The sequence below is a fragment of the Biomphalaria glabrata genome, chromosome 8 (genome assembly GCF_947242115.1).
Source record: "Biomphalaria glabrata chromosome 8, xgBioGlab47.1, whole genome shotgun sequence".
NCBI classification, from domain to species: Eukaryota; Metazoa; Mollusca; class Gastropoda; family Planorbidae; genus Biomphalaria; species Biomphalaria glabrata.
In genome coordinates this window covers 1,409,446-1,435,319 of record NC_074718.1, presented here as the reverse complement: position 1 = coordinate 1,435,319, position 25,874 = coordinate 1,409,446, and the positions used below count along the sequence as shown (strand labels likewise).

General features: G+C 32.8%; 2 protein-coding genes across 13 annotated transcripts in view; one reads left to right on the top strand and one right to left on the bottom strand.

The window, feature by feature from the left end:
• LOC106050554 (uncharacterized) overlaps positions 1-24,068 on the top strand; it is a 32,396-nt gene extending 8,328 nt beyond the window's left edge. For 3 of the 5 annotated variants that reach the window (XM_056038164.1, XM_056038163.1, XM_056038162.1), the window contains 15 exons: positions 97-2,295; positions 2,841-2,983; positions 7,019-7,066; positions 10,445-10,501; positions 11,191-11,250; positions 11,661-11,720; positions 12,392-12,436; positions 13,063-13,185; positions 15,165-15,189; positions 15,524-15,593; positions 16,111-16,170; positions 17,576-17,647; positions 17,902-17,964; positions 19,322-19,393; positions 23,880-24,068. In XM_056038164.1, coding sequence (XP_055894139.1) covers positions 2,890-2,983; positions 7,019-7,066; positions 10,445-10,501; positions 11,191-11,250; positions 11,661-11,720; positions 12,392-12,436; positions 13,063-13,185; positions 15,165-15,189; positions 15,524-15,593; positions 16,111-16,170; positions 17,576-17,647; positions 17,902-17,964; positions 19,322-19,393; positions 23,880-23,885 — 855 coding nt within the window. In that variant the 5' untranslated portion in view covers positions 97-2,295; positions 2,841-2,889 and the 3' untranslated portion in view covers positions 23,886-24,068. Of the gene's footprint in view, positions 1-96; positions 2,296-2,840; positions 2,984-4,619; positions 4,777-7,018; positions 7,067-10,444; positions 10,502-11,190; positions 11,251-11,660; positions 11,721-12,391; positions 12,437-13,062; positions 13,186-15,164; positions 15,190-15,523; positions 15,594-16,110; positions 16,171-17,575; positions 17,648-17,901; positions 17,965-19,321; positions 19,394-23,879 lie in introns of those variants that run through there. The other 2 variants (XM_056038166.1, XM_056038165.1) reach the window with 2 other exon arrangements.
• The window catches only part of LOC106058577 (A disintegrin and metalloproteinase with thrombospondin motifs like), a 76,174-nt gene continuing 66,740 nt past the window's right edge, over positions 16,441-25,874 (bottom strand). For 7 of the 8 annotated variants that reach the window (XM_056038156.1, XM_056038155.1, XM_056038159.1 and 4 more), the window contains one exon: positions 24,143-25,248. In XM_056038156.1, coding sequence (XP_055894131.1) covers positions 25,055-25,248 — 194 coding nt within the window. In that variant the 3' untranslated portion in view covers positions 24,143-25,054. Of the gene's footprint in view, positions 16,521-24,142; positions 25,249-25,874 lie in introns of those variants that run through there. The other variant, XR_008779341.1, reaches the window with a different exon arrangement.

Genomic DNA, 25,874 nt, shown 5'->3' with positions numbered 1-25,874 from the left:
ATTTAATAATTATTTATTAAGTGAAGTAATTTCAAATCTAAAGTATAATTTGTTGTAATGTGTTTTATTTTTTCAAAGTTTAATTTATATCTTCAGGTCAATCCTTAGCCAAGATAAATCAGCAATATGCTCCTGCAAAAGGATAATACATTTTTTCAAAAGAAATAGAAACTAATGAAGACTGTTGTGAGGATGGTGCCAAGTTTGAACAATGACCGCCATCATCTTCCCTGTCCTCCAGTTGTGGTCTTAAACTTTATATCTAAGAAAAACAAACAGAACCAGACTTTTTTAATGCTAAATAACAACCAGGCCAGTACAATTGTCTACTGAATATGTTAGGGACTTGATGGTAATGTTTTGAATCATTCAGTGTGGAATCAAATGTATCAGTGATATTCAAACTATAATCCATAGGCCATATTCAGCGAGTGACAGGTCTTAACTGGTCACTTGAAATTCTCGCTATGCAGAATGAAGCAGAAAAGACTTAATTCATTGAACACCACAATTTTGTGTGACCTGTGACACACATATTGCACACATGTGGCCCCTAGAGCAAACAAGATTCAGCACCATTGTAATACATAAAGTTTGCAAACCAACATAAATTCTTTTTTTGGATCTGAGAACATTTAAAAGTATCTGACACTATTCAACACTTTCTGACAGCCGAAACTTTGCAAAATACATGGTTACAAGGAGTGTTCCTTAAATGTGTGTATGTTAAAATAAAAATTTTTGCTGTCTCGTGTATTTCAATGAAGTGTGATTTATCAGTATATTGTAACAAGTTCTGCGTTTCAACTATTTTGCTAAAAAAATTAAATGTACTTTTTTCCTTTGAAGTTGGACTTTTTTTTTTCCTTTGAGTACAATACTCATAATAATTTTTATCATAATAAATCATTTTGATATTTACATAATTTAAGCATTTGTTTGCCTTTAGATGTATAAAAGTTAATTTTGTAAAGATTTTTTTTTAAACTAATTAAATAATGATACTTTTGAATGTTTTTGGTACTATAAATGTCTTGTTGTATAAACTATATAAATATCTTTTCAAATATATATGTTTTATCCTTTTTAGAAAGGCATGTATAGGAATTTTTAATAAAATAAAAATTTAGCCACTTTTGTTGCTAAAAAGCCAAAACTTTATAACATTTTTATTGTAAAGGAATCACCTACCGATATGTCATTGTCCCGAAAAAAAACTTTTATCTGGAAACTTTTTTTAAAGATGTTGCCTGGTCATGTGATATGTGTTCTAGACATGTAGAGGTCTAGATGGTCTGTGTTCAAACCCTGCCCGATTCGATCATGTTGTCCTGCAGAAGACCTTCAAATCTTAAGGAATATCTTAAATGTAAAACTTTTTACAATACTGGTAATTGATATTTGGATATAATGGACTTTACCATTGACTAATAACTAATGAAGAGTGATGGGTTTCTAAATAATTTTTTTCCCTTTTTCAAAGAAGCAAAGCTCATCACGTTTCTATTCCTCTATAAGAGAAGCTTTGCAAGTTTTTTTCTTTTTTTTTTTAGTGATAGTGATCCTTGAAAATTAAAAAAAAACAACAAAAGTGTTGATACTGAAGTACCTTTAAAAATATATTCTTTTGTTAGAGTTACTGTTCTTTACTTAGGATTTATACTAGACTTTTCAAAACTGGAAATAGTAATTATTAACTTAATGCCAACAATATTAGTCTTTTTAATTATAAACCTCTCAATAAATATCACATATATATGTAAATATATTTATATATTTAAATATGTAGTGCTTATATGTAAACTATTACTAGGCAATGTTTTAGTTAAGATGTGCAGATTTCAAGCAAGGAGAGGTACATCTGACATGATATTTGTCTTGCCTCAAATGCAGGAAAAATACAGGTAGCTAATTTGTATGCTGACTTTACCGATCTCACCAAAGCTTTTGATACAGTGAGTCGGGATGGCTTGTGGTGGATTCTATCTCAGCTCGGAAGCCCTCCAAGATTCATTGCTATTCTGAAGCTACTGTATACTGGTCAAAATGGTTAAATCGGATATAATGGGGACCTGTTAGCTTGTTTCTCTGTAGAGAATGGTGTGACGCAAGATTGTGAAGCTTTAGACAGTAAAGGAATCCATCCTAGACCTAAATCAGGCAACTCTACTTCAATGCCCTGCTGGAGTAAAACATGGCCAGTTATCCGGCCAGAGCTGGAAATGAGCTCCTGTGCAAACTTAGCACTCTTAAAGCTATTGATCACAAAGATCCATTCTAAATATATAAACTATGGTAAAAATTTTTTGTATTAGTCACCAAGAGTTTTAGACCCTAAGCTGGATATTTTTAAATCTTTTAAATACACTATTTGTTCAGAATTATCTACTTACAAATAAATCCCAGATGAATAGAATCACTATTTCACTCCTCATTACTTTCATTATTAAGTTTTATTTTGAACATTTATTTTCTTACCATGTTTTATTGTGCTTAAATGAAGACCTCTTAACACACATGCAATTTCTCAACAGCTACTATGCATTCAAGATAAGACTTAAAAGAACTTAAAAACATTTATTAACCAGGGTTAAATGTTGTTAAGTCTCCAATATTCAGTGTGTCTCTAGTGTCACTACACTATTAGTGGTGAAACTGTTATAACTTCAGTTTAATTCTAGCTACACTTTTGATTTTGATATTTCTATTCACAAAATTAATTTCTCTATTCTCCTAAATATCTATCCTAATTGTTTATTCTAATTATATATCCTGTTTATTTTAAATATGTTTCCTAACTGTATATTCTACTAATTATGTATCCTAACTGTATTGTTTAGTTATTCAGATATCCCTTAGCGGAAATGCAAAAAGTCAGCTTTCTCTCCAATGTTCACTGGACCTGACAGAGAATCTGGTATTGAAATCACTGAATCCAAATCTAGTTGCAGCCAAAGTGAGCGAAAGTGTGAAAAATCTTATTGTGAGTACACTTTGGTTGACATTTTAACCTACGTTTTGATCAATGAATAATATCTTAATAGGTACATGGAATACCAGAAATTAATTGTGTCCCATCCTGAACATCTTTAGAGCTGCATAGTATAGAAAAAAAGTCTTGACACTTTTGTAACATTGAAAATTTTCTTGCAGAATTAATCTTAAGTGTCTCCACAGACATATGTGAGAAGGGTTTTCTTTGCTATTTCACTGTGGACTATTTTTTTTTATTGGTTACTGCCACTAATGTGCAACTGACTGGTGGCCAATTAAAATCACTGCTTTGCTCTTACTATCATACAATCTACTTTTTAGATTGAGCTCCTCTTTAATTCCTGTGTTTTATTATGTTAAGAGGTTTGGATAAGTTGTTTTATTTCCACCTCCACTTGTCTGATTTACTCTTAACACCTCTATTCATCCTATCCCCTATGGGTTGGAGCTTAAAATCAGTGAAACTAGCTTTAAAAAAAGCATCACTGATTCATTACATCAATGGATTCAGGATTTCCTGAAAGGGAGAGATCAAACTGTAATAATAAATGGCTCTAAACCTACATTAACAGTGTATATGTTTACTTCAAGGAACAGCCTTAGTACAATTTACATAAATGAATTACTAATTTGCATTAGTTGCATTTGTCTTATTATTTTTTTGCAGATGAATTATAAAAATGGAAATCAAATTGGAGCATGTCTTTCCACCCAGAAAAAATGACAGTTATTAAGAGTAATAGAAAAATTAAAACAAATAAATACCACTTATATTCGTCATGGTTAATCAGTTATGCATACTAACTCTTTCTCTCCGTAATTATTTTTCCACGTTTTGAATGAATTCTTCATTTTGCTCATTACTATTTAACTACTCCGTTATGATTGGGCTTCAATAGCTTTGTTGTTCTTTCTTGTTTGTTATCAGAAAATGTTTGGTATAGAATTAAAGGGAAATGCATACTATTTTAATATAGTTCAAAGTCAAGTTTTAAAAATTATACATTTATTAAATTTAATGAGGTCAAAATCAACAATGGTATCGTTGATTAGGAGAGAAAGAGCTGAAAAACTCCAAATACCTAGGTGCTATAATAAATGAAAAATTATCATGAAATCCTATATTGAGGAAATTTTAAAAAATCAAAGCAATAGGTTTTTATTAAAATATTTTTTGTTTTTACAAATCCAATAAAGACAAACTAAAATGTTATTTATCCTTGGGTAGGATTAAAAGAATATGTATCCTCTGTTTTGGGACCCCTCAACTCTGGAAGAGAAAAACATTTAGAAACAAGAAGAGACACAAAATAGTGCAGTGACATTCATAACAAATCTATATTCACATTTAGTCAAAAAACACCATTAGTAAAAACATTAAATTTAGAGACCCTTCGGGATAGAAGACTAAAGTAGCAATTATACATAAAACAACCAAAATCTTAAAATAAAAAAAAAAAAAAAGCAAACTTATATAACACTAAGAAAGACAAATAGATAAGCACAATTCTGATTCTATTTGCTAGGATGAATTCAATAAGTGCTCATTCTTCAGCCAGGAAAACATTAATATGATTTTATGCACATATTAATGTATTCATTAGACATCTATAAAAAAAAAGTTTTCATTGCGGAATCAAGAATCAGTTAAGACTAAGGAAGTGATTACAGTTAACACAAGTTTGGACATGGACACATTCTCAAAGCTCTTACCTTTCTTGCGATGTTACTTTGTGAATTCTCCTGTGAATGAAGAAAACAAACTAAATGTGGAGGACCAAGGTATTATTGTGTACAGTCTTAATGTGAATATCTTATTACTCATGTAGTTTAGTTTTGGCTGCCTGGTCGTGCGGTTTGCGCACTGGACTGTCGTTCGGATTTGTCGAGGGTTCAAACCCTGCCCGCTCCCATCCCCCGTCGTCCTGCAGGAGGTTTGGACTAGGAAGTAAACTATCTTCAACTCTGAAGGAACATCTGAAACATGTAAAACATTTTACAAACAAACATTTACTTGAGGTTTTGTGTGTGTGATTATATACATATATATATAGTATTCTCTGTAAAGAGTATGGCTTAACAATTAGCATGAAGAAAAATATGTTATGGGACCAACTGCTACAACATCACCCTCCATCCTCATAGACGATAACAAACTGGATGCTGTAAATGAATTCTGCTATCTTGGATCCACAATTTAGGATGACCTAGAAGAAGAGATTTAAAAAATGGTTACAGAAGACTGCCTCAACATTCGCTAGACTCAAGTCAAGAGTTTGGGAAAACTAGAAGCTCACTACAGCGACTAAAATGGAGGTCTACAAGGCATGCATTCTGAGTAACCTATTGTACAGCAGTGAGTCGTGGACCCCCTATGCAAAGCAAGACAAAAAAACTAAACTCATTCCATTTGCGCTGTCTCCGAAGAATCTTGAAAATCACATGGAAAGAAAGAGATCCTTCTTGCACGAACAGGTATTCCCAGCATCTTTACAGTCCTCAGACAACACCACCTGCGCTGGCTTGGACATGTTCGCCGGATGGAAGACAATCGCATCCCGAAAATTATTCTCTGTGGGCCACTTGAGTTTGAAAACTGGTCGCTCTGACCTCCTTTACATGGATGTAACAAAATGGGACCTAAAATCAGCGAACATTGATAATGACCATTGACATAGCCTTAGACCGCACTAGTTGGAGAGAGATGGTGACCAAAAAGCTATGGACAGCAAAAAAACATGGGCCTCAGCTCTGGAAGAAAAGCATGCCATGTGAAAAATGGCCAGCTCCTCTACCACCAAATTGAAAGCCACCTTAACCTGCAATATTTGTGGACGGGAATGTCTCTCCGAAATAGGGCTTTACAGCTACACGAAAAAGTGTTTGAGATGAACCATAGTCACTCTACAACTGAAGGGGGCCAACTGGAAGTATTATCTATAACAGACATAAGTTAGCTTTTTATAAAATACATTCCTTGACTGGCTATTTATAAAAAGTTTAAAAAACAACACATGAGGGTATGGGTTGGTTGAGATATTAATCACACCAACCAATAAGAGTAGTTTTTACTTATGGTAAAGTAAATAGACTTAACTCTTTATCTCCGTAATTATTTTTCCATGTTCTGACAGAATTGTTCATTTTTCACATTTGTACATTCTTCCCTGTTATGATTAAACTTCAATAAAAAATTTTATTTGAAATTAGAAAACTTTTCTTGTGGTATTGAATTATAGGAGAATGCATGCTCTTTTTATATAACACAAGTTATACATTCTAAAACAAAAAAATTAATTTAATTTAATGGAGTCAAATCAGCGATTGTTTCGTTAATTAGGAGATAAAGAGTTAAGAATACAGTTACACTTAAAAATAGATACACAGCTATACAAATTTCACCCTTGTTGTTTATTGAAAAGTAAAAACATTTGTTAATATGTTAGTACAACAAGGGAAATACTTTAATTCATTGTTAGCTGAAATAAAAAATTGAATACTTGTGTGTGATGCTCTTCAAATAGTACAGATCAACACACATACATGTAACATATCAAGTCTCTTTGAAAATAGGTCACATTATTTACAGACATTGAAAACGTCCAAAACAAACTCACACAAAACCCAACTTGCCTCTCTGCTCTACCTCTGAATCTTCTCCTGTCCAAGCCACATACAAACATTCACAGGTTGGCCCTTTATACAGAAACAAGGATTACCTTGGTCTACAGCATCAAACACAAAGATATTTAGAAAGAAAAGAAATCTTTTTTATGATTTTTGAGTTGGTGACTTGACTTGACCATGGAAGTGTGGTGGTTGAGTGATAAATTGATTGGTTTCTGAACCGGCTGTCCTGGGTTTAAATTAAATGCTGGTGAAGACTGATTTTTTTTTCCTTTGGTTTATAAAAGAGTAACAAACATCTATTAATATATTGGCACAAGAGATTTCAGAATGGTAATGAAATAAAAAATGTGTAATGTAGTCCTTTTAATAAAAACTTGTATTTTTTTTATTACAGCATCTACTATGCCATCACAAAAAAACCACTCTAAAAGCACACCCATAGGTAAGTCGTATTTTTTGTATACATTTTTTTATAGAGTATGCTAGAAAACAAAATCTACGAATAATTAACTATAGATTTGGATGTAAAAGTCACTTTTTTATTAATTTTTTAGCAGATTGGATAATAGAATAGATAAGTATATACGTACAAAAATTTAAATTGAAAAATACCTGAGAAACCAAAGCATCTACATTCAGAGAAATATATCTCTACTATTTGATATAATAAAAGAAAATTACTCATTTTTTGTATTTTTTATTTGCTAGCAACAGTGTTGTTGTTCTCCACCCATTAAAATCTTTATTTTAAAACATTGTAAATGGATAACATAGTTATAGTCCAGTGTGTAGTGTATTTGTATGCACATTTTTCTTTTATGCATCAATGATCAGGGAAATTTCAAGCAATTTTTTTTATGTTACAAATCTTTTTTTTTTTATCTACGAAATCCAATCAAAATCAGTCTAAAACTACAACCAAACAACTACTATAAACTTAGGTCTTCATATATATATATATATATATTATGGAGTAAGCAAGAAAACAAAGTCTACAAATAATTAACTAAAGATATAGATGTAAAGGTCACTTTTATATTAGTATTTTAGCAGAGTGGATAATAGAATGGACTTACTTTACTTAGGCTTAGGTCCTCCCGCGCCGTTCTGCGCATTGGGCGGCAAGCTGTCTCCATAATGATCTGTCACTGGCAATGTCTAAAGCCTCCTCCCACCTGGTGTCCACTGTTCTGAGGTCCTCCATGAAGGTGTGTCATGGACAAGTATCTCAAAATAATATTTAAATAGAATAACACTTAAGAAAACAAAGCATCTACTTACACAGAAAAAGATCTCTATTATTTGATCTAATAAAAGAAAAGACAATTATTGACTTTTAAAAATGTTCTAATAGCAATTGTTGTTTTCATAACAATATTGTAGATGAGTTATTTTAATTGAATAAAAAATGTGTAATGTAGTCCTTTTAATGAAATCTTGCACTATTTTTGTCAATTTTAGTTTATAGAATCTAGGACATACTATCTATATCAGTCTGAAACTACACTCAAAGATAGGTCTCTTATTTTTTGAGTACTTGCATATATTTTTTGATTGGATCAGGCAAAATAGATACAAAAAAATTAATCTGGCAAAAGGCTAAAAATAAATGGAAGCCAAGAAGAAAGTGGTGTTGGATCATGTAGGCCGGAACAAATATTATATTCCTGTAAAAGCAAATATGAAATAGATTTTAAAAAAATAATATTATTTCTCTAATTAGATATATGGATTCAATATTTCTGTCAACAGTTTAAATTGTTGGTTCTATGATTTAATAAAATTTAAAAGTATTTCAAAAGAAGAAATAGTTATTCAAAGAATTACAAAACTCGATCCCTAATTTTCCCAAATTCATTAAAGATTTTAACAGCTTTTCCAATACATTACAATAAAAAAACAACATAAAAGAAATTTAGATTTTTTTTCTAATTATGCTAATAATAGCTAGCCTGTGGGTACTGCTCTGCTGAAAGCTTTTCAATCTTAAAAATTCTAATGAATAGTTATGACATTGTGCCTACATGTACAATAATTCAGGAAGACTAGCAACTTTTATCCATTAAAACAGGATAGTTTAAATAAATAGTCTCAGCTGTTTCGATAATTTATGATACTCTTATTATGTTTCTTTAATTCTTTTTTCTTTTTTAGCGGCCCCCGAAAGGGGAAAAGACGCTATTAGTTTTGTGCAAAATGTCTGTCCGTCTGTTCGTCTGTCCGTCCGTCCCGTTTAGATCTCGTAAACTAGAAGAGATATTGAAAATCCGACTTCACAATATTTTAGACCATTCAAAGTTCTGATGCAACGGCTACTTTTTTTTTTCCTGAAAGCGAAAATTCTAATTTTTAAAATCAATTATGCAAGCAGTTTTTTATAAGAAAAAGCTAATTAGTATGCATTATATGTTAGACCTAATATAAGACGAATAGTAATCTTATAAACATCATTTTCGTGAACATTTTTTCTATATAGCGGAAATTTTTTTTTTTTTTTTTGAGGATTCGAATATGAGATTGAGCCTTTTCAAAACAATTAACTTATTTAGTTCGAACCGAGGGTCCCGGGTTCGAATCCTGGTGAAGACTGGGATTTTCAACTTCTGAGTCTACCCAGCTCTAATGGGTACCTGACATTAGTTGGGGAAAAGCAAAGGCGGTTGGTCGTTGTGCTGGCACCCTCGTTAACCGTAGGCCACAAAAACAGATGAACTTTACATCATCTGCCCTATAGACCACAAACTAGTTTGGCCAGGTTCACATCTAACTTTACATTCACTTTCACGTATCCTTTGATCTGCGGGACGGTTGGGGCACTACACAAGATCTGTTAACCTTCTTTCTCCATTCTTATCTCTCATTTGTCTTTGATATAATTTCATTTGGATGTTCTTTCTGAAAATATTGAAGCCTACCTGGGTGGACCACTGGTCGTGTGGTTTGCGCGCTGGACTGTCGTTTGGATTTATCGACGATCGAAGGTTCAAACCCTGCCTGCTCCCATCCCCCGTCGTCCTGCGGGAGGTTTGGACTAGGAAGTAAACTATCTTCTACTCTGAAGGATTATCCGAATTATGTAAAACATTTTACTTCGGGGGCCGATTTTGAGTTTGTGTTTCCACACAAACTGTCTTTTGTAACCTTGTTTTTTTTAATTTCTCATTAATGGCATTTTTTGTAAATAAAAATATGACTTTTGCAAATTGCATTATTTAGAATATACATCTGTTTGTTTCTAAGAGGGTTTTGCATAATACAACTCCCCCAAACCAAATTTAGGTCTTTCGTCACCAGTGGCACTAGGCCAGAATCCCAATTAGTTGGAAAGGATTGAATGCTCTTCATCAAAAGTAATGTCTGAAGGTTCCATAATGGCAATGTCCATTACTATGATTGAATCATGCCATACACAATCCATTTGAGGCCTGGTTCATTATGGCTTAACTACTTCAACTACTAGACTTTTCCACACAAGCACCACTTTGACACTACTGGAGCTGAAATCCTCTAGCTTGCAAACGAATTAGTTATTCAAATCATGCCTCTAATTTTTATTGTTTCTGTTAAGTAACTGTAGAAGGGTTAGAATTTAATTTTTTTTAAAAGATGCAGTTTAAAATAATTAAATAACTAAAGCTTATGCCTCAAAAATAATATGTTCTTTCATTAGTAAACATTTTTTTTTAATTTATAAGAGTAACAACCAATGAATGAAATATCAGCAAAAGTAGTGTTACTGGAGGTTTTTTTTTTTACTTACAATAAAAAAAAATTAATAATAGTCTTTTTAAACAGAGACATGCTTTTTCGTTATTTACAGCCACAGAATCTACCCAGAAATACCAGCAGACGTCGACCACTGCAACTAATGCCAACAGTATGATTTTAGAATTCTTAGAAATTATTTTAAAATAAAAATAGGATATAAAATAAATGAATTAACTTAAGCTTTGGAGAAAAGTAATTATATATATATATATATATATATATATATATATATATATATATATATATTATATATATATATATATATATATATATATATATATATATTATATATATATATATATATTATATATATATATATATATATATATATATATATATATATATATATATATATCTAATTCTCTTCGTGGCCCAACCTTGTGGGGCTTTATGATGAAAAAGTCATGGAAAGATTACTCTTTTATTTCTGCAAGTCGGACTAGAGTTACCCCACGTAACTTTCACTGTGACAGAGAGTAAAGCTCCTTAAAAAAAAAAAAAACAACTTATTGACTAATAATGTAATTTTTTTTATACTGTAATTTCTTTTTTATGCTTGCTTAGCCAGTAATTTTTATATTAAACAAAAACTTAAAAAAATATATATACCAAAAAAATACTAACTAAAGATTAATAGTAATAATACATAATAGTAATTTTAAGATTATTTTCTTTTTCTCTAATTTATAAAACAATAACAAACTGTTGAAAAGATATTTGCACAAATAGTGTGATTTTGGAGTACATTTTTTTAGTTAAACAAATTGATTCAGAAACATGCAATTTCTTTATTTATAGCCTCAAACACTACTAGACTCAACAAGACTACAAATCCAACCTATTCAACTAATGCTGATGGTATGTTTTACTTTTTGTATACTAAATCTATGTAGTAAGTTAGAAAAATAAAAGTCATAATGTTTCAACTTTGAAACAGATGCATGTGTAAATCAAATGTAGTTGAAGTATTTCAAACAATAATTGATTATACTAAGTGCGTGCGTACCTTGTAAGATGAATTACAATTGCGAGTTTCTTTATTATGACATCCACTTCAAGAATGAACAGGTAGCAAACAGGAACAAAGACTCAAATGACTAAGTTGACTCAAGGTGAACTTTATATAATGTTTAATACAGAATGGGCTACAGTCTAGTCCGTCACTAATAACGATGTTTACCCTTCAAGAGTAACTGATTACTTAGAAAAAAAAAAGAATATTTAATCTAAAATAAGAAAACACAGTTATTGACTTTCTTTGTTCATAGCCCCAAACACAACCAGACTTAACAAGACTACTGACCCGACCTATTCAATTAATGCCAAAGGTATGTCTTACTTTTTGTCTACAAAATCTATGTAGTAAACTAGAAAAATAAAATGTGCAATGTTTAACCTTTGTAATAATGCCTAGCTACAAAAAGTCAATTAATATTTGATCTAAAATATAGATACAGAGCCACAAATCAAGGGTACTGCAAGATAGCATTATAGAGCCACAAAACCAAGAGTACTGCAAGAGAGCATTATTGAGCCACAAAATCAACAGTACTGCAATATAGCACTATAGAGCCAAAAAACCAAGAGTACTGCAGGATAGCATTATAGAGCCAAAAAACCAAGAGTACTGCAAGATAGCATTATAGAGCCACAAAATCAACAGTACTGCAATATAGCATTATAGAGCCACAAAACCAACATTCATCATAGTGAGAACAAGGGTCTATAACTAAAAGCAATACAGCAGCAAAAGTGTGTTCTAGGAGTCAGCACACAAAAAGACATGGTGCCAAAAAAATATAAGTACATACCATTGACACACCAGTCATTAATAGCAACAGTGTAGTGCTTCTCTGACAATTGATATCTTTTCTATGTTGATATGCAAATATTTCTATGGTTTTTAGAAGAGTATCAAAGATTTGTTATGATTTTAAAACTAGTATTGTCATTTCAGAATTATTTTTGTTACTTGACTAAAAATTATTTTTGTTTACAGTTACCCCCACATTTGTTCCAAACCAGTCTACAGCAGAACCTAAAGGTAGTTTTTATTATTTTTGTAATATTTTATGGAGTTAGCAAGAAAATTTTAATTACCTAATTGTAATTAACATTACAAACATAAACAGGAGAGCTAAAATGGCTAAGTAAGTTTTACAAAATGTATGAATGTTCTAACTTTGAAATATCAATATTAGTTTTTGAATTTTAGTTTTTAGTAGTTAGCCTTATAAAACTTATTGACTAATAATGTAATTTATTTGGTATACTATAATCTCTTTTATTATGCTGGCTGAGTCAGTCATTGGTGGTTTAATTGTACCATTAATTTTAACCAAAGGTGTGCTCTAAGAGTCAGCACACCAAAAGACTTGGTGCATGAAAAATATAAGTACACACCACAGATATTAATAGCAACAGTGTATTGCTTCTCTCACAGTTGAAGTCAATTTAATTGGGTCAAATCACTTTTTTTTTTGGTATCGTTTAATAGTAGAGAAAGAGTTTTTCAAGCAACTTTTTTCCATAAAAGAGAATCAAACATTTATTAAAATTTTAGCACAAGTAGTGAGATTTTGGAATACATTTTTTAGTTAAAATAAAAAATGAAATTAATAATATCTTTATTCTTAATGTTTTTTATTATTATAAAAAAAATTTTCTTAGGCTCAATGGAAGAAAAAATGACTATGGTCATTTCTATTTGCTTAACTATTTTTATTGCTGTTGCATTGGTTTGTACTGGGATTGTAATTTATATTTGGAAAAGAGGATTCAAGTTCAGTTCAGGTGAGATTATTTTTATATTTAAATGATTATAAGCTAAATTTGTTTTGATTTTTTAAATCAACTTTCTGATCCTTTCTAATTTTCTTATGTTGGTACTATATTGGCATAAATAAACCCACCCCTTTGTAAATACTGTGCCCATCTTTACAAAAACCTGCCCTCTTAGTCTTTAACCCAATAGCTCCTATTTCTATTTACCAAAAATCCTTCCCAGGCCCTAAGCAAAGAGGGATAACCCCAATTTAAAAAATCCTAAAAAAATAACTATTTTGAAAAAATAATCAAATTTAAGATCTAATACTAATTAATAAACAAACAACTTTAAAATATAGAATGATATGTCTACTTTAAATAATACTTTTAACACCATTAGAATATAAAAAAAGATTAAAAAATGCTCATTTTCCCACGTGGGGCTTATACAGTGGGGCTATGGGCCTGTTCGTTTGAAAAATTATTTAAGCAACATAAATCTTCCCAATTTTATAATAATAGAATAGATATCTCCATAATGATTTGTAATAATGCTAGCAAAGAGACTAGAAGAAATCTTCTTTTTCAAAAGTTAAAAGCAAGTATATTGAATAGGGGATTTCAGAAACGTTCTACAACGGTTTAGGACTAAAACGAGAAAACGTTTCTGATTGAGAAGGAGCTAATGGTTTAAATGCCCCTAATTAATTCACAAACCCTATTACCACATTAACCCAGCATAACCAACACTCTTTCGAACAATGTGGAACAGCTGAAAAAAAACAACACGCTGTTCAGCCTTGGTAAAGACAGCAAAAGAGCTGAGGGTAAAAAGCTGGCTAGAAAAACTAGATCGTTGCAGAGCAAGCCTCTGTATTTTTAGTTCCTATTTTTCACAATGATGCTAAATGTTTTACTCTCCAAAAACTTTTTTTTATGTGCGCAATAGAAAATCATGTCTGATTTTGGGTTAAATTTTTCCAACTTACCTAGTGTGTGTTTTTATTATTCAAGGAAGCCACTTGTCAAATACAAGCCCATTGATTTTTCACCAGGATGTTTGAAGGAAAGGGTTTTAGCTGTTTAAGATATAACTCGCTGAAGTTTGATATTACTAAAATATAATTCCTTTTTTTTTTCGACTAAAACACAAGCAAAAGGAAATCTGAAGTTTTTTTTGCTTAAATACAACATATTCATCATCCTATATCTTCAAAGCTGATAGAATCCTCCTAGCATTGTTTAAGTTAGCTAAATCATTCACAAATTTTTGTATATCAATACCTTCTGTTTCATAAGTCAGCCATTCATGTACATTTTTAACAGCACCAATATTGAAAAGCTGCCTTTTGTGCTTATTGTCATGCTAATGTCTCAGAAACTAGAAATGCTATTGAAAAACTTATTTCACCATGGCCTTAAATGTGCTTAAAAAAAGATGTGACAGCTGCTTTTAGTCTGTTCCTTTTCTTTAAATATTAAACATGCATCTAGGTGAAATGTGACATTGTCTAAACTAGCATAATGTTCTGTTTCAAGTTTCTATAAAGCAAAAACACTATATATTTAGGCCAAATTCAAAACTGATTGGAGACACTATCTCCCCAGGAGATGCACTTATATATATATATATATATATATGCATTACTTATATTTTTACATAACTTTTAAAACTTTGTGGCAGCCCTTTTGTCTCTAACTGTTTTAGTAATGTTAGATTTGTTTGATTTTTATTAGTTACTGTTCGTTAAAAAAATTAATTGTTATAAATAAACTTTAAGTAAATAAATTCACAAATTCAACAAATTTAGAGACGCAAGCCATGGGAGCATTTCTTGGAAAGTGGGTGCTTATCTCCACTTTCTCCCCCGGCATTGACAGTCCTTTGGAACCCCCTTTAAGTAAACAAATTCACAATATATTTTCACTTTTATTTTGGTTGAAAACCAATTTTGTAACAACAAAAAAGATTCTTTCAATATTGTTTCATTTTTTTAAATTCTCAGGCTCGTCAACAGCTGTTCAATTGAAGTAAGAATTTAATTTTTTTAATGTTTCTTTTTTGCAAACCTAACTTATGCATGGATCATTTGAACAATGTACAATGACATATTTGGAGGCATGGTGGCTGAGTGGTAAAGCTCTTGGCTTCTGAACCAGGGTCCGGGGTTCAAATCCTGGTGAAGACTGGGATTTTTAATTTCTGGATCTTCGAGCACCTCTGAGTCCACCTGACATCATCTTGCTGTTTCTTTTTGTCTTTGCCTATCATAAACTACAATTGCTTTTATGGTTTTTTGGTTAACTAAACATTTTTCTTATTGTTTTTTTTTTTAACATTTTTAAAATGTTCTTATTCTTTCAGTATTCAAAGCAATGCTGTGGTCTGCACCTCCAATGCGACCACCTCCAATGCTGCTGAAGAAATAGAGATAGTAAGTATTTAAATACCATTTAAAATTTGTATCAACATTATTTACTATTTAATTTCTGTATTCCACAAACATATAAGAATTGCAATGAGAGGGGGGGGGGGAGGAAATTCATCATGTAAAAAGTTTAGAGATGAAAAAAGAGTTCTTATTAAAAGAATTTTCAACTAGTCATTGCATACATTGATTCTGTCAACCATATATGTGGCCTCTTTAAATCGAGAAATGACTATGGATCATCTTATGGAAGTGAGATGAAGCTTATGCCTTAATCCTGGATGGAATGATGCCACCCTCTCCATGCGTGTAGCCAGCCAGGCTAATGAGCCCCTCCTTACCCAAAGCTTACTTGCTTAAGTGTCAGTACTCGCCTTTTCCCCTTCTCCTGTTAGTGATAAATAGTTAGACCAGGCCCAAGGTCTGGTTGTCAGAGGCTATTTGAGATGCATGCCTTTTTAAGAAAAATGTTTTTATATTTAACTTGTTAAAATTTTATTACATTTTTTTTTTCATTCCATAGGCGAACAGTACAGAAGAAAACCATGTTTATGACTCAGTAATATATACAGGATATCAGACCGTAAGTCATTAAATAGTATTTGAACAGTCTTATTTCAAGTTTATCGCTTTCATGATCTCTCTATGGTGCAAAGAAATGTATACTGGTAAGGCTATTTGTGCCTGTAGAAAGTAGAGCTATTAGTTTGCTAACAATTTATTGAAAATTTTTTATAATAAATAAATAATGTCAAGACTGCTTAATTGGAATGCTTAATTGGATATTACAGTTGCCAACTCTAAAAAAGGATTAAGATATAATTTTAACAATATATCAATTACATTATCTTACCTCAGATCCCCTCTTGTTTTAAATACTTTTAAGTCATAGAGTGAAGTCTACATGTCCTTCCATATTGACATTATTTTTTGCTACAAGCAGAAAAATTAAGAAAATTTCATTCTGCTGCATTAAAAAGTACTTATACATTTTAAAAAACAAAAACTGATCAAAACTTCCTTCTTTTTGTACACTTAGCTATTTAATTGTTCTGCCATGTATGAACATCCTCAATAGGATAGAAAAAGTTCTTTACAGGGCGACCATTTAATTAATCTCCAGACATTACATCCCTAAAAAGAACTGGAAAAAAAAAAGATATTTAAAAAAAATGCTATTGCAAACCTTTTACTTTTTTTAACTAACAAACTTTCACATCCAAGACAAAAAGCAAAACTTGTATAGGCAGTTTAAATTCACACCAGACAATGGAGGAAGATTGAACTAAATTTTTTATTTTTTTTTTACTGTTTTTGTAGTTTGGGTACTACATCAGAAATGAAGATTATTAAATCCTAGTCCAAACCTTCTACAGGATGGCTAGGGAATGACCGCCATTAGGTGGGTTTGATATGGTGAACATCATGACAGCAGTCCAGAGCACTTATCACTAGACTTCAAAGTTTCCCTTTCAGACCTTGTGGTCTATAGGGCAGATGATGTTAAGGTCATCTTTTTCTGTGGCCTACGGTCAATGAGGGTGTCAAGTGGCCAGCACAATGACCAACCGCCTTTACTTTTCCCCACCTAATGTCAGGTAGCCATTAGAGCTGGGTGGACTTAGAGGTGCCCAAAGATCCCGAAATTAAAATTCCCAGCCTTCAACAGAATTTGAACCCAGGATCCCCGGTTCAGAAACCAAGCGCTTTTCTGCCCTACTTTAGTTAGTATATATTTATTTGGTTTTTGAAAGTTTTTTTTTTAGAAAAATGACTGGCCAAGCAAGCATTAAAAAAGAAATTATAGTATAAAAAAGATTACATTATTATTGACTACATTATTAGTCAATATGTTTTTATAACTAGACTAAGTAGCCATCCAATTAATTGAGGTTTTTAACAACATCTAACATTCAGTTGTTTTCATGTTGTTTTTATTTTTAAATTAGAGTGTTTGTTATTTCAAATTTTTTATTTGACCATTACAGTTCCAGCCCAAGACTTCAGACGACCTAACTGAAACGATTAATTCAAATGCTTCAAGTATTTCCGACCTAAGTGTGAGTCATTTAATAAAGTCTAATTTCAAGTTTATCAACATGCTGTTTTTATTTTTTCTATATATCACAAGCTAATATAAAAATGTTAATACTGTGTATGTGCATAAAGTAGATTTATTATTTTCTATGATTTTATAGGATAAAGTTCTTTAATGACTGTTCAGTTTTTCAAGTTTTTTTTTAATATAAAGGGGACTTTTTTTTTTATTAGAGTGTTTGAGCTCTATTTTTTTGTTTTTGTTTGACCACACCAGATCCAGCCTGAAACATCGGAGAGCCTAACTGAAAGTATCCTAACCAGTATTGCTGACCAAACTGTGAGTTATTTAACAATGTTAATAACGTCTAATTTCAAGTTTATCAACACTCTGTTTTTAATGTTTGTATATATATTCAGAGATGCTTACATGCCAAAAGGGAATTGTGTATTCCCAGACCTGGAAATGTGTATTTTGAGGGGAAAATGTGTATTTTCCTAAATATCAAGAAATATACTAAGGATAGACTAAAATTAAATCATTCAAGCGCATAACATACACGAAAGGCAGCAATCCTAAACACAGCATAAAGTTTTATAAGACATTTTGTACATTTGTCAAAATATTTACACTTGCAGTCTTTGTCTTAGACTTTTCTAGAAAATGTTAGAATGAAAACGTTCTTGTCACTTGGCAATGATTTACTGATCATAATGCCTCTTGTGTACTTCACATTCTATAATAGCAGCAACAGAAAATGTATTCAAAAGAATGAGAATTTTTGTTACAAGTGAATATAGAATATAGACTTAAACTGGATGTAATGGTTTGCTTAGCTGGATCAGTGACATCTAGTTTTGTAAAAGTAGTTTTGTTTATAGGCAATTTCTTTACAAGGTATCCAGCCACTGGAAATATTTTATATCATTCAGATTTTCTTCTTCCATACCTTTTTTGCAAAGTTAGCTATGAAAGCTTTGGCATCCTCTACAATCACTAATAACAAACATTTTAAATATTTGTTTTTCAGGCAGATAATTTTAATTAGTCTTTGAACTTGTTTCTAATATAAAAAAAGTAATTGAGTCTGCCTAAAATGCCCCTGATTTCATTATTTGAATTTAGGCCTTCATAAGTAATGGAAACTAGATAGTCGCTAGTGACTATTCCAGTAGCTACCACAGAAGATACATTCTGCAAGTTAGGGAACATCAGTTTGATTTCCTTTATCATGTTAAAAGAGAGATAATATTAAGCTCAACCAATATTCCTTCTATGAAAACCTTTGCCCTTCTCACTTGCATGTAAAAAAAAAAATCTAATTCAGATCTAGAATAGATCTAGATCTGTAAGCAGCTTCATAAAGTTATTTTTTAATGTGCATAGGGATATTTAAAGGTATTTTATCAACCCCACAGAATCGTAGGCTGTGAAATACTAGATCTAGATCTGTACAAAGTTAGCTTACAACAGCCAATTTTTGCCCCCCCCCCCTTTTTAATTTTAGATTCCATAAATGATAAGAAATAGCTGCTTTTGAGTAGAATAAATGTCATAAACTGGGATTTTATAATAATCTTATAGGATAGATAGTGTTCTTAATGGCTGTCCAGTTTTTATGTTATTTTATTGTTAAAATGACTGTCTTTTTTATTAGAGTGTTTGTGATCTCAAATTTTTTATTTGACCATTCCAGTTCCAGCCCAAGACTTCAGAGAGTCAAACTGCAACTGTTAGTCAAACCTCTACCTGTGCTGCTGACCAAACTGTAAGTGATTTAACAATATTTGTAAAGTCTTATTTCAAGTTTATCAACATGCTGTTTTTTATAATTGTATTTGCCTCAGGCTAATATAAAAAAAATCCTACATAATATAGTGTTGGTGGCTGTTCATATTTTCCTTTGTCTCCATCTTCAGTTTTATTTAGGAACTCCTCAAAGTATTCAGCCTATTTGTCAATGACCCGACTGTTTTTTTGTGACGAGGACACCATTATTGTTCTCATACATGTGTGATCTTGCTTGAAATCCATTCTTGTCATCTCTTATTTTCATGCCCATTCCTCTCGCATCAAGGTTCTCAATGAGTGCTCTTTGTTTTTTTTCTCATTGGCTCATTTTTATTCTTTCTGACAGATTTTGTAACCCTTCACCTTGCTTCATAGTACTGCTTTCTTTCTTTAGCATTATTTGTCTCTTCTGTATGTCAGATTCTCCTTTTCTTTTGCTGAAATCCAACCATGTCATCTGCTTTACTTTTAATAGCATGTTGTTGTTTTTGCATTGCTCATTTGTTATAATTAGGATTACCCACAGTAGCCTGTTGTTGTGCTTCAACAATTTATCTTTTGGTCTGTGTATTCTAGTATATGCTTCATTTAATTGGAATGGCCAGCTTTAAATTCCATCCCATACACACTTCTGGCCTGTGAGCTGTTCTCGCATAACATTTTGATCCAATATCCCCCTTCCAATTTCAATACTCTTCTAAGATACTCTTCTTCGATATTACTTTAAATTAGAGCAGGTCACTTATATTGACCTCCCACGCACAAGCACATCCTTCTGGATGTTTTTTATTTTTACCTTCACCTCAACACACAAAATTGGATGGCTGCCTGGTCGTGCGGTTTGCGCGCTGGACTGTTGTTCGGATTTATCGATGGTCGAGGGTTCAAATTCTGCCCGCTCCCATCCCCCATCGTCCTGCAGGAGGTTTGGACTAGGAAGTAAACTTCTTCTTCTTCAACTCTGAAGGAACATCCGAAACATGTAAAACAAACAAACAAATAAAATATTTAAATCTGCATTGTTTTAAACACATTTTACACACTTAAAATTTTTTTTTTGTCCTAGTATATAAAATAATATTGTCTTTTTGTTATATCAACTTGAAGATAAAATTGGGAATGAAAAATCATTTTGGGAAGTTTTAATTGCTGTAGTTTCCATTCGTGAACTGGATTATATAGTTCGACCATCGTGGTTCGATGATGACCACTTTGTCATCCAGGGGGCTGAGGGCTTTGCACTGGGGTTTTATGCCTCCTCATGTGGCTGGTGAGACCTATGTGAGCCCGGAATGTTCGGCCGCACACTGGGCAGGTTATTCCAGCTGGAGCTAGTGTCGTTTGTCTTGCTTTTCTTTTCTGGCGTTTTTCTTCTGCCTGCGTTGTTCTTTTTTCCTCAGCAACCTGTGCGCCAGTTTTCACAGCGCGACGCCATGATGCTCTGTCATGTGCCTCTGTCTCCCAGGTGCCAGGGTCTATGCTGAACGCCTTCAGAGAAGCTTTGAGGGTGTCCCTGAAGCGCTTTCTTTGCCCACCTTGCGAGCGCTTTCCTTCGCTTAGTTGGCCATACAAGAGTCGTTTTGGGATGCGGTGGTCTTCCATTCTGTAGACGTGACCTGCCCATCGCAGCTGGGACTGCATCAGGATTGTGTGGATGCTTTGCAGACACGCTCTTCGAAGGACTTCTGTATCTGGTATTTTGTCTTGCCATTTGACATTTAGTATTTTTCTCAGACATGTCATGTGGAAGTGGTTTAGTTTCTTTGCATGTTTACTGTACACTGTCCATGTTTCTGAGGCATAGAGCAATGTAGGGAGGATGACGGCTCTATAGACCCCTAGCTTGGTGTTTGTGGTGATACCACGTCTGTTCCAGACATTTGTAGACAGTCTGCCATAGGATGCACTGGCCTTGGTGATACGCAGGTCGATTTCACTATCGATTTTTCCATTTCTGGAGAGTGTGCTGCCAAGATATGTGAATTTGTCCCCTGTGTTTATATCCTGTCCATTTATAGTAATGCTTGGATCCGAGTAGGCTTTCCCAGGAGCAGGTAGATGTAAGACTTCAGTCTTGTTCGTATTGATGGTAAGGCCAAAGTCTGAGCATGCTCTTGAGAAGTCACTGACGATGCTCTGCAGATCGTTTTCAGAGCAGGCATTTAGGGCACAGTCATCAGCAAATAGCAAGTCTATGATTACTGCTGCATTTGTTTTTGATTTTGCTTTAAGCCGCCTCGGGTTGAATAGGCCACCATCAAATCTGTATGATATATTTATCCCTTTGTTTTCTCTATTTGTGAATGCATCTGTCAGCATAGCGGAGAACATGATACTGAACAGTGTAGGTGCTAGGACAAAGCCTTGTTTTACCCCGTTTGATACTTCGAAGGGCTCTGATGGTTCTCCACTTTCTTGGACGCGAGCCTTCATGCCATCATGAAATAGTCTCACCATGGTTATGAATTTTTGTGGACAGCCATACTTTGACATGATCTTCCAGAGTCCTTCTCTGCTAACAATGTCGAATGCCTTTGTTAAGTCGACATATATTGAGAACAGGTCAGCATTTTGTTCTTGGCATTTTTCCTGGAGCTACCTTACTGCAAAGATCATGTCAATGGTTCCACGCTCTTTTCTGAAGCCGCACTGGCTTTCTGGTAGTAGACCATATTCTATGTGTTGCATGAGCCGATTTAGTAGGATGCGTGCAAGGATTTTCCCAGCAATAGAGAGAAGAGATATTCGCCTGTGGTTGTCGCAGATCTGGCGGTTTCCTTTTCGCTTGTATAAATGAACAATTTTAGCATCTTTAAAGTCTTGTGGTATTGACTCTTTTTCCCACATAATTAAGAAGAGCTTATGAAGTCTTTCAATCAGGGCTAATCCACCTTTTTTGTAGACCTCTGCGGGAATGGAGTCAGCTCTTGGGGCTGTTCTACTTGCGAGCTGTTGAATGGCAAGATTGGTTTCCTTTATCGTAGCTGGGTCATCCATTTTTTCATTTATTGGTACTTGCTGTAGCCTGTCTATGGCCGCTTCATTTATGATGGAAGGTGTATTGAGAACGTTTTCGAAGTGCTCTGCCCAGCATTTTAGGATTTCTTCCTTATCTGTCAATAGGATTGTCCCATCAGCATTTAATAGAGGGGATGAGCCTGACTTTGTGGGTCCATAGATTTCGTTTATGGCATGGTAGAAGTTTCCATTCGTGAACTGGATTAGCTGTTCTAGGAACAAGTTAAATTTGTATTTTTTTTTAGTTCACCACAATTGAGGTTACTAGTGAAAGGTGAGGGAATCAGTAAATGCCCTTCGAATTATAGTCTAGATTGTAATAGTCCTTTTCCAATGCTGTTAGATGTGTTAGGAATTCTTAAGTTTCTGCATCAAGTGGGTCTATCATGAGTTTTTGATTATCATATTGCTGTGCTACTTTGGTTATTGTATATTTATTGTATATATGTTACTTTTTGTCTAAATTGAGCTTTTACTTATAGATGGTCTCATTCTGCATCTGCTTCTCTGAAACTTCTTACATCGATTATATCAAATCTACATCTTTTATTTATGAGTACCCGTATATGATCTATTTGATTTCATTTTCCATGAGGTGATATCCATGTTGCTTTATAAATTTTCTTATGCTGGCATTTAGTGCTACAGATAGACATTCCTTTTCCTGAGGCCAAACCCAGTAATGTTAGGTCATTATTATTTGCCTCTTCATATGTTTTCTTTGCCTATTTGATCTGAAGGCAAATTCTTTTCCAATTTTGGCAATTGAAATCTCCTTGATGTCATGCAGTGTTGCCTCGTCATGAATTCTTCATAGTTCATCATTGAAAGGTTTATTTTGTATTATCAACGCTTTTTTCTTCTTTTTAGAGCATTTTATTATAGCCAAAGCATGTTTTTAAAATTACTTTTTAGTATTCATATTTTTTTATGACTGTTGTTAACCCTTTGCACAACCAGTTGGGGTTGCCCTATTAAGCTCTATGGATAGCTGCCTTTACTTTTGGTTAAGGTGCCATAATCTTTGTGGATCCTCCCTTTTTGTCCAGGCAGCAGGTTTGATTTTGGTATACCATAAGTATTTTATTTCTTCGATATTCGCCATATCTGAAGAGCCTTCCCCTATTTGCCACCTGAGATAAAGCTTGATGGGAGATCAAAGTTCCAGCTTGATTTAATTGTGATCCTTCAGCCATGAAACTACAGTATATGGAAATGAGATGAATCCCTGGGCATTGGCCAAAACTATCTCCCTCACAGCAGTTTCCCTCTCTCCAAGCAACTGATTTATGCTGATGAAATTCAGAATTATAGTCCTTAAAGGCCTGCTTGTTAATTTATTTACCAACATTAAATTGCACTATATAAAATTATTTTATAAACTTTGAAAGGCCTGTTTACTTTTTATTCAACTTTTTTTGTGTGCATATATCAATATTTTTTAGCCATGAGATGGACAGTTGTTTTGAAGGGACTCAGTTGAGTTGCAGCTTTTCTGAAATGTTACTTGTGAATTGCATAATCAAACTATTTACTGAGGATATAAAGTACTCAAGTTATTACCTGGATGTAACACTTGTTATTTACCTAAAATTAGGACAAACTATTTGTTGCAATTAAATTTTGAAACAGTTCCCTCTCCTGTCATTTATTTGTGGAGTTTTGTCTGTATTTGTTTACAAAATACCAGCATACAGCTGTTTAGTAGTCTGCAGTAACAAGCATTTGCCAGCATCATACACTGTTTTGTTTAAACATTAATTATAGAGTACTTGCTTACAGAAACAATATAGTTGAATCAACATTATTAAGGTGTAATTGATGATGAAGAAGACAACATAACAAATTTTAAAATTCTGTGGAAACAATCCTATAATAATTACACTGAAGACAAATGATATACAATGAATGTCAATGCCTTCAATTTCCAAGATTTAAATGAATGCAGTGTTTCACATGACTACTCAAACCCAGTCACAACCTGTATATTTTTCCACACATCTAGTGCAGAGAGAGCCATCCGGTGTTGGGTCTAGTTAAGTTTTCTTTATAGATTTATAAATAAATTAAAAGGCAAATCAGAATCAATGCTTTAAAAAATTAAATTGGAAAGTTCATTTACACTAAAAGAAACAAAACAAACAAGTCGTTACAAGTGTAGTAACTGTAGAATAACTTATAAATGGAAAAGGCAACACATTATATAAAGAATTTGAAATCGTTTAATGAAAAAAACAAACTAGCAACACAATTTATCTTAAGATCCAGTATTAGAAGAGGACGTCCAAAAGCATGCAAATTATCAATTACCTCAATTATCAAAGCCACGTTTTATTAGAGGTCTAGATCTATAAAACTACAATTATTTCATGCACAGTACACCAATGATTGCTTCATTATGATTGATATCGTTGTGGGGACAAAAACTAAAACTAACTTGTAGTATATATCTATATTCTATATAATCTAGAATCTAGTAAAATATCGAACAAGGGGATTTCAGTGGAGTAGACCTACTAGGGCTACTAAGTACTTAATCTACCTAATAGTCATTTCTACTTTAGCTACCTAATAGACATGTGTAATTTGTCTTCCTAATAGACATTTGTACTTTATCTACCTAATAGACATATAATAATAGAACGCAATGCAAAAAACAACGATATCGAATAATATAGATCTCTATCCAAATAGTGTATAATGAGAGACGGCTGGCAGAAGAACAATATTCACAGCACATCAATGGTTGTGTCTGGCAGATACTTGGGCTAGTACACAGCTCTGGATATAAATCTGGTTCTCCTAGTACACACTCTGTTAAAAGTAAACAGATAATTATACTTATTCATTATGTCTCGACCACTGAAAACCGTACCACTTCTTAAACAACTTAATCAAAGTTAGATATGTTGACCTCTAGTTCCTTAGAGGGATTATGGGCAGGACATGGCCTAAATTCTGCCGATGCGTCCAAAAAATACAAATACCTCTAGCTCACAAAACAAAATATTAGCAACCGATAAAGTGGATTGGAATATATAAGGAAACAACATAGCTACGGACTGAACAGAATACCAACAAATAAACATTTCCAAGACACGGGATACATTTTTTTTTATAATGAAGAAATTACTTCAATAAAACAGGAAACGAGGCATTTTGTGTTTTGTAGAAACCTCACTCAATGGTTATGTCTGCGCAAAATGGCTGAATGTGGCAAAATATGTAGGTCACAGTTGGGGCTACGTTGCCACGTGAAATACTGCACTTCTCATTAATCTACGGATTCAAAGACAAGCTTTATTATTATTATTATTATACACCACATTAAAATTTCTGATTGTAAACAATGTTTCTACCATTACTGACATCCTTACAAGAGCTAAGACAAAGTAAGTAGATCGAAATATCTAGGCCTACTATATTAATATTTTGGTTTT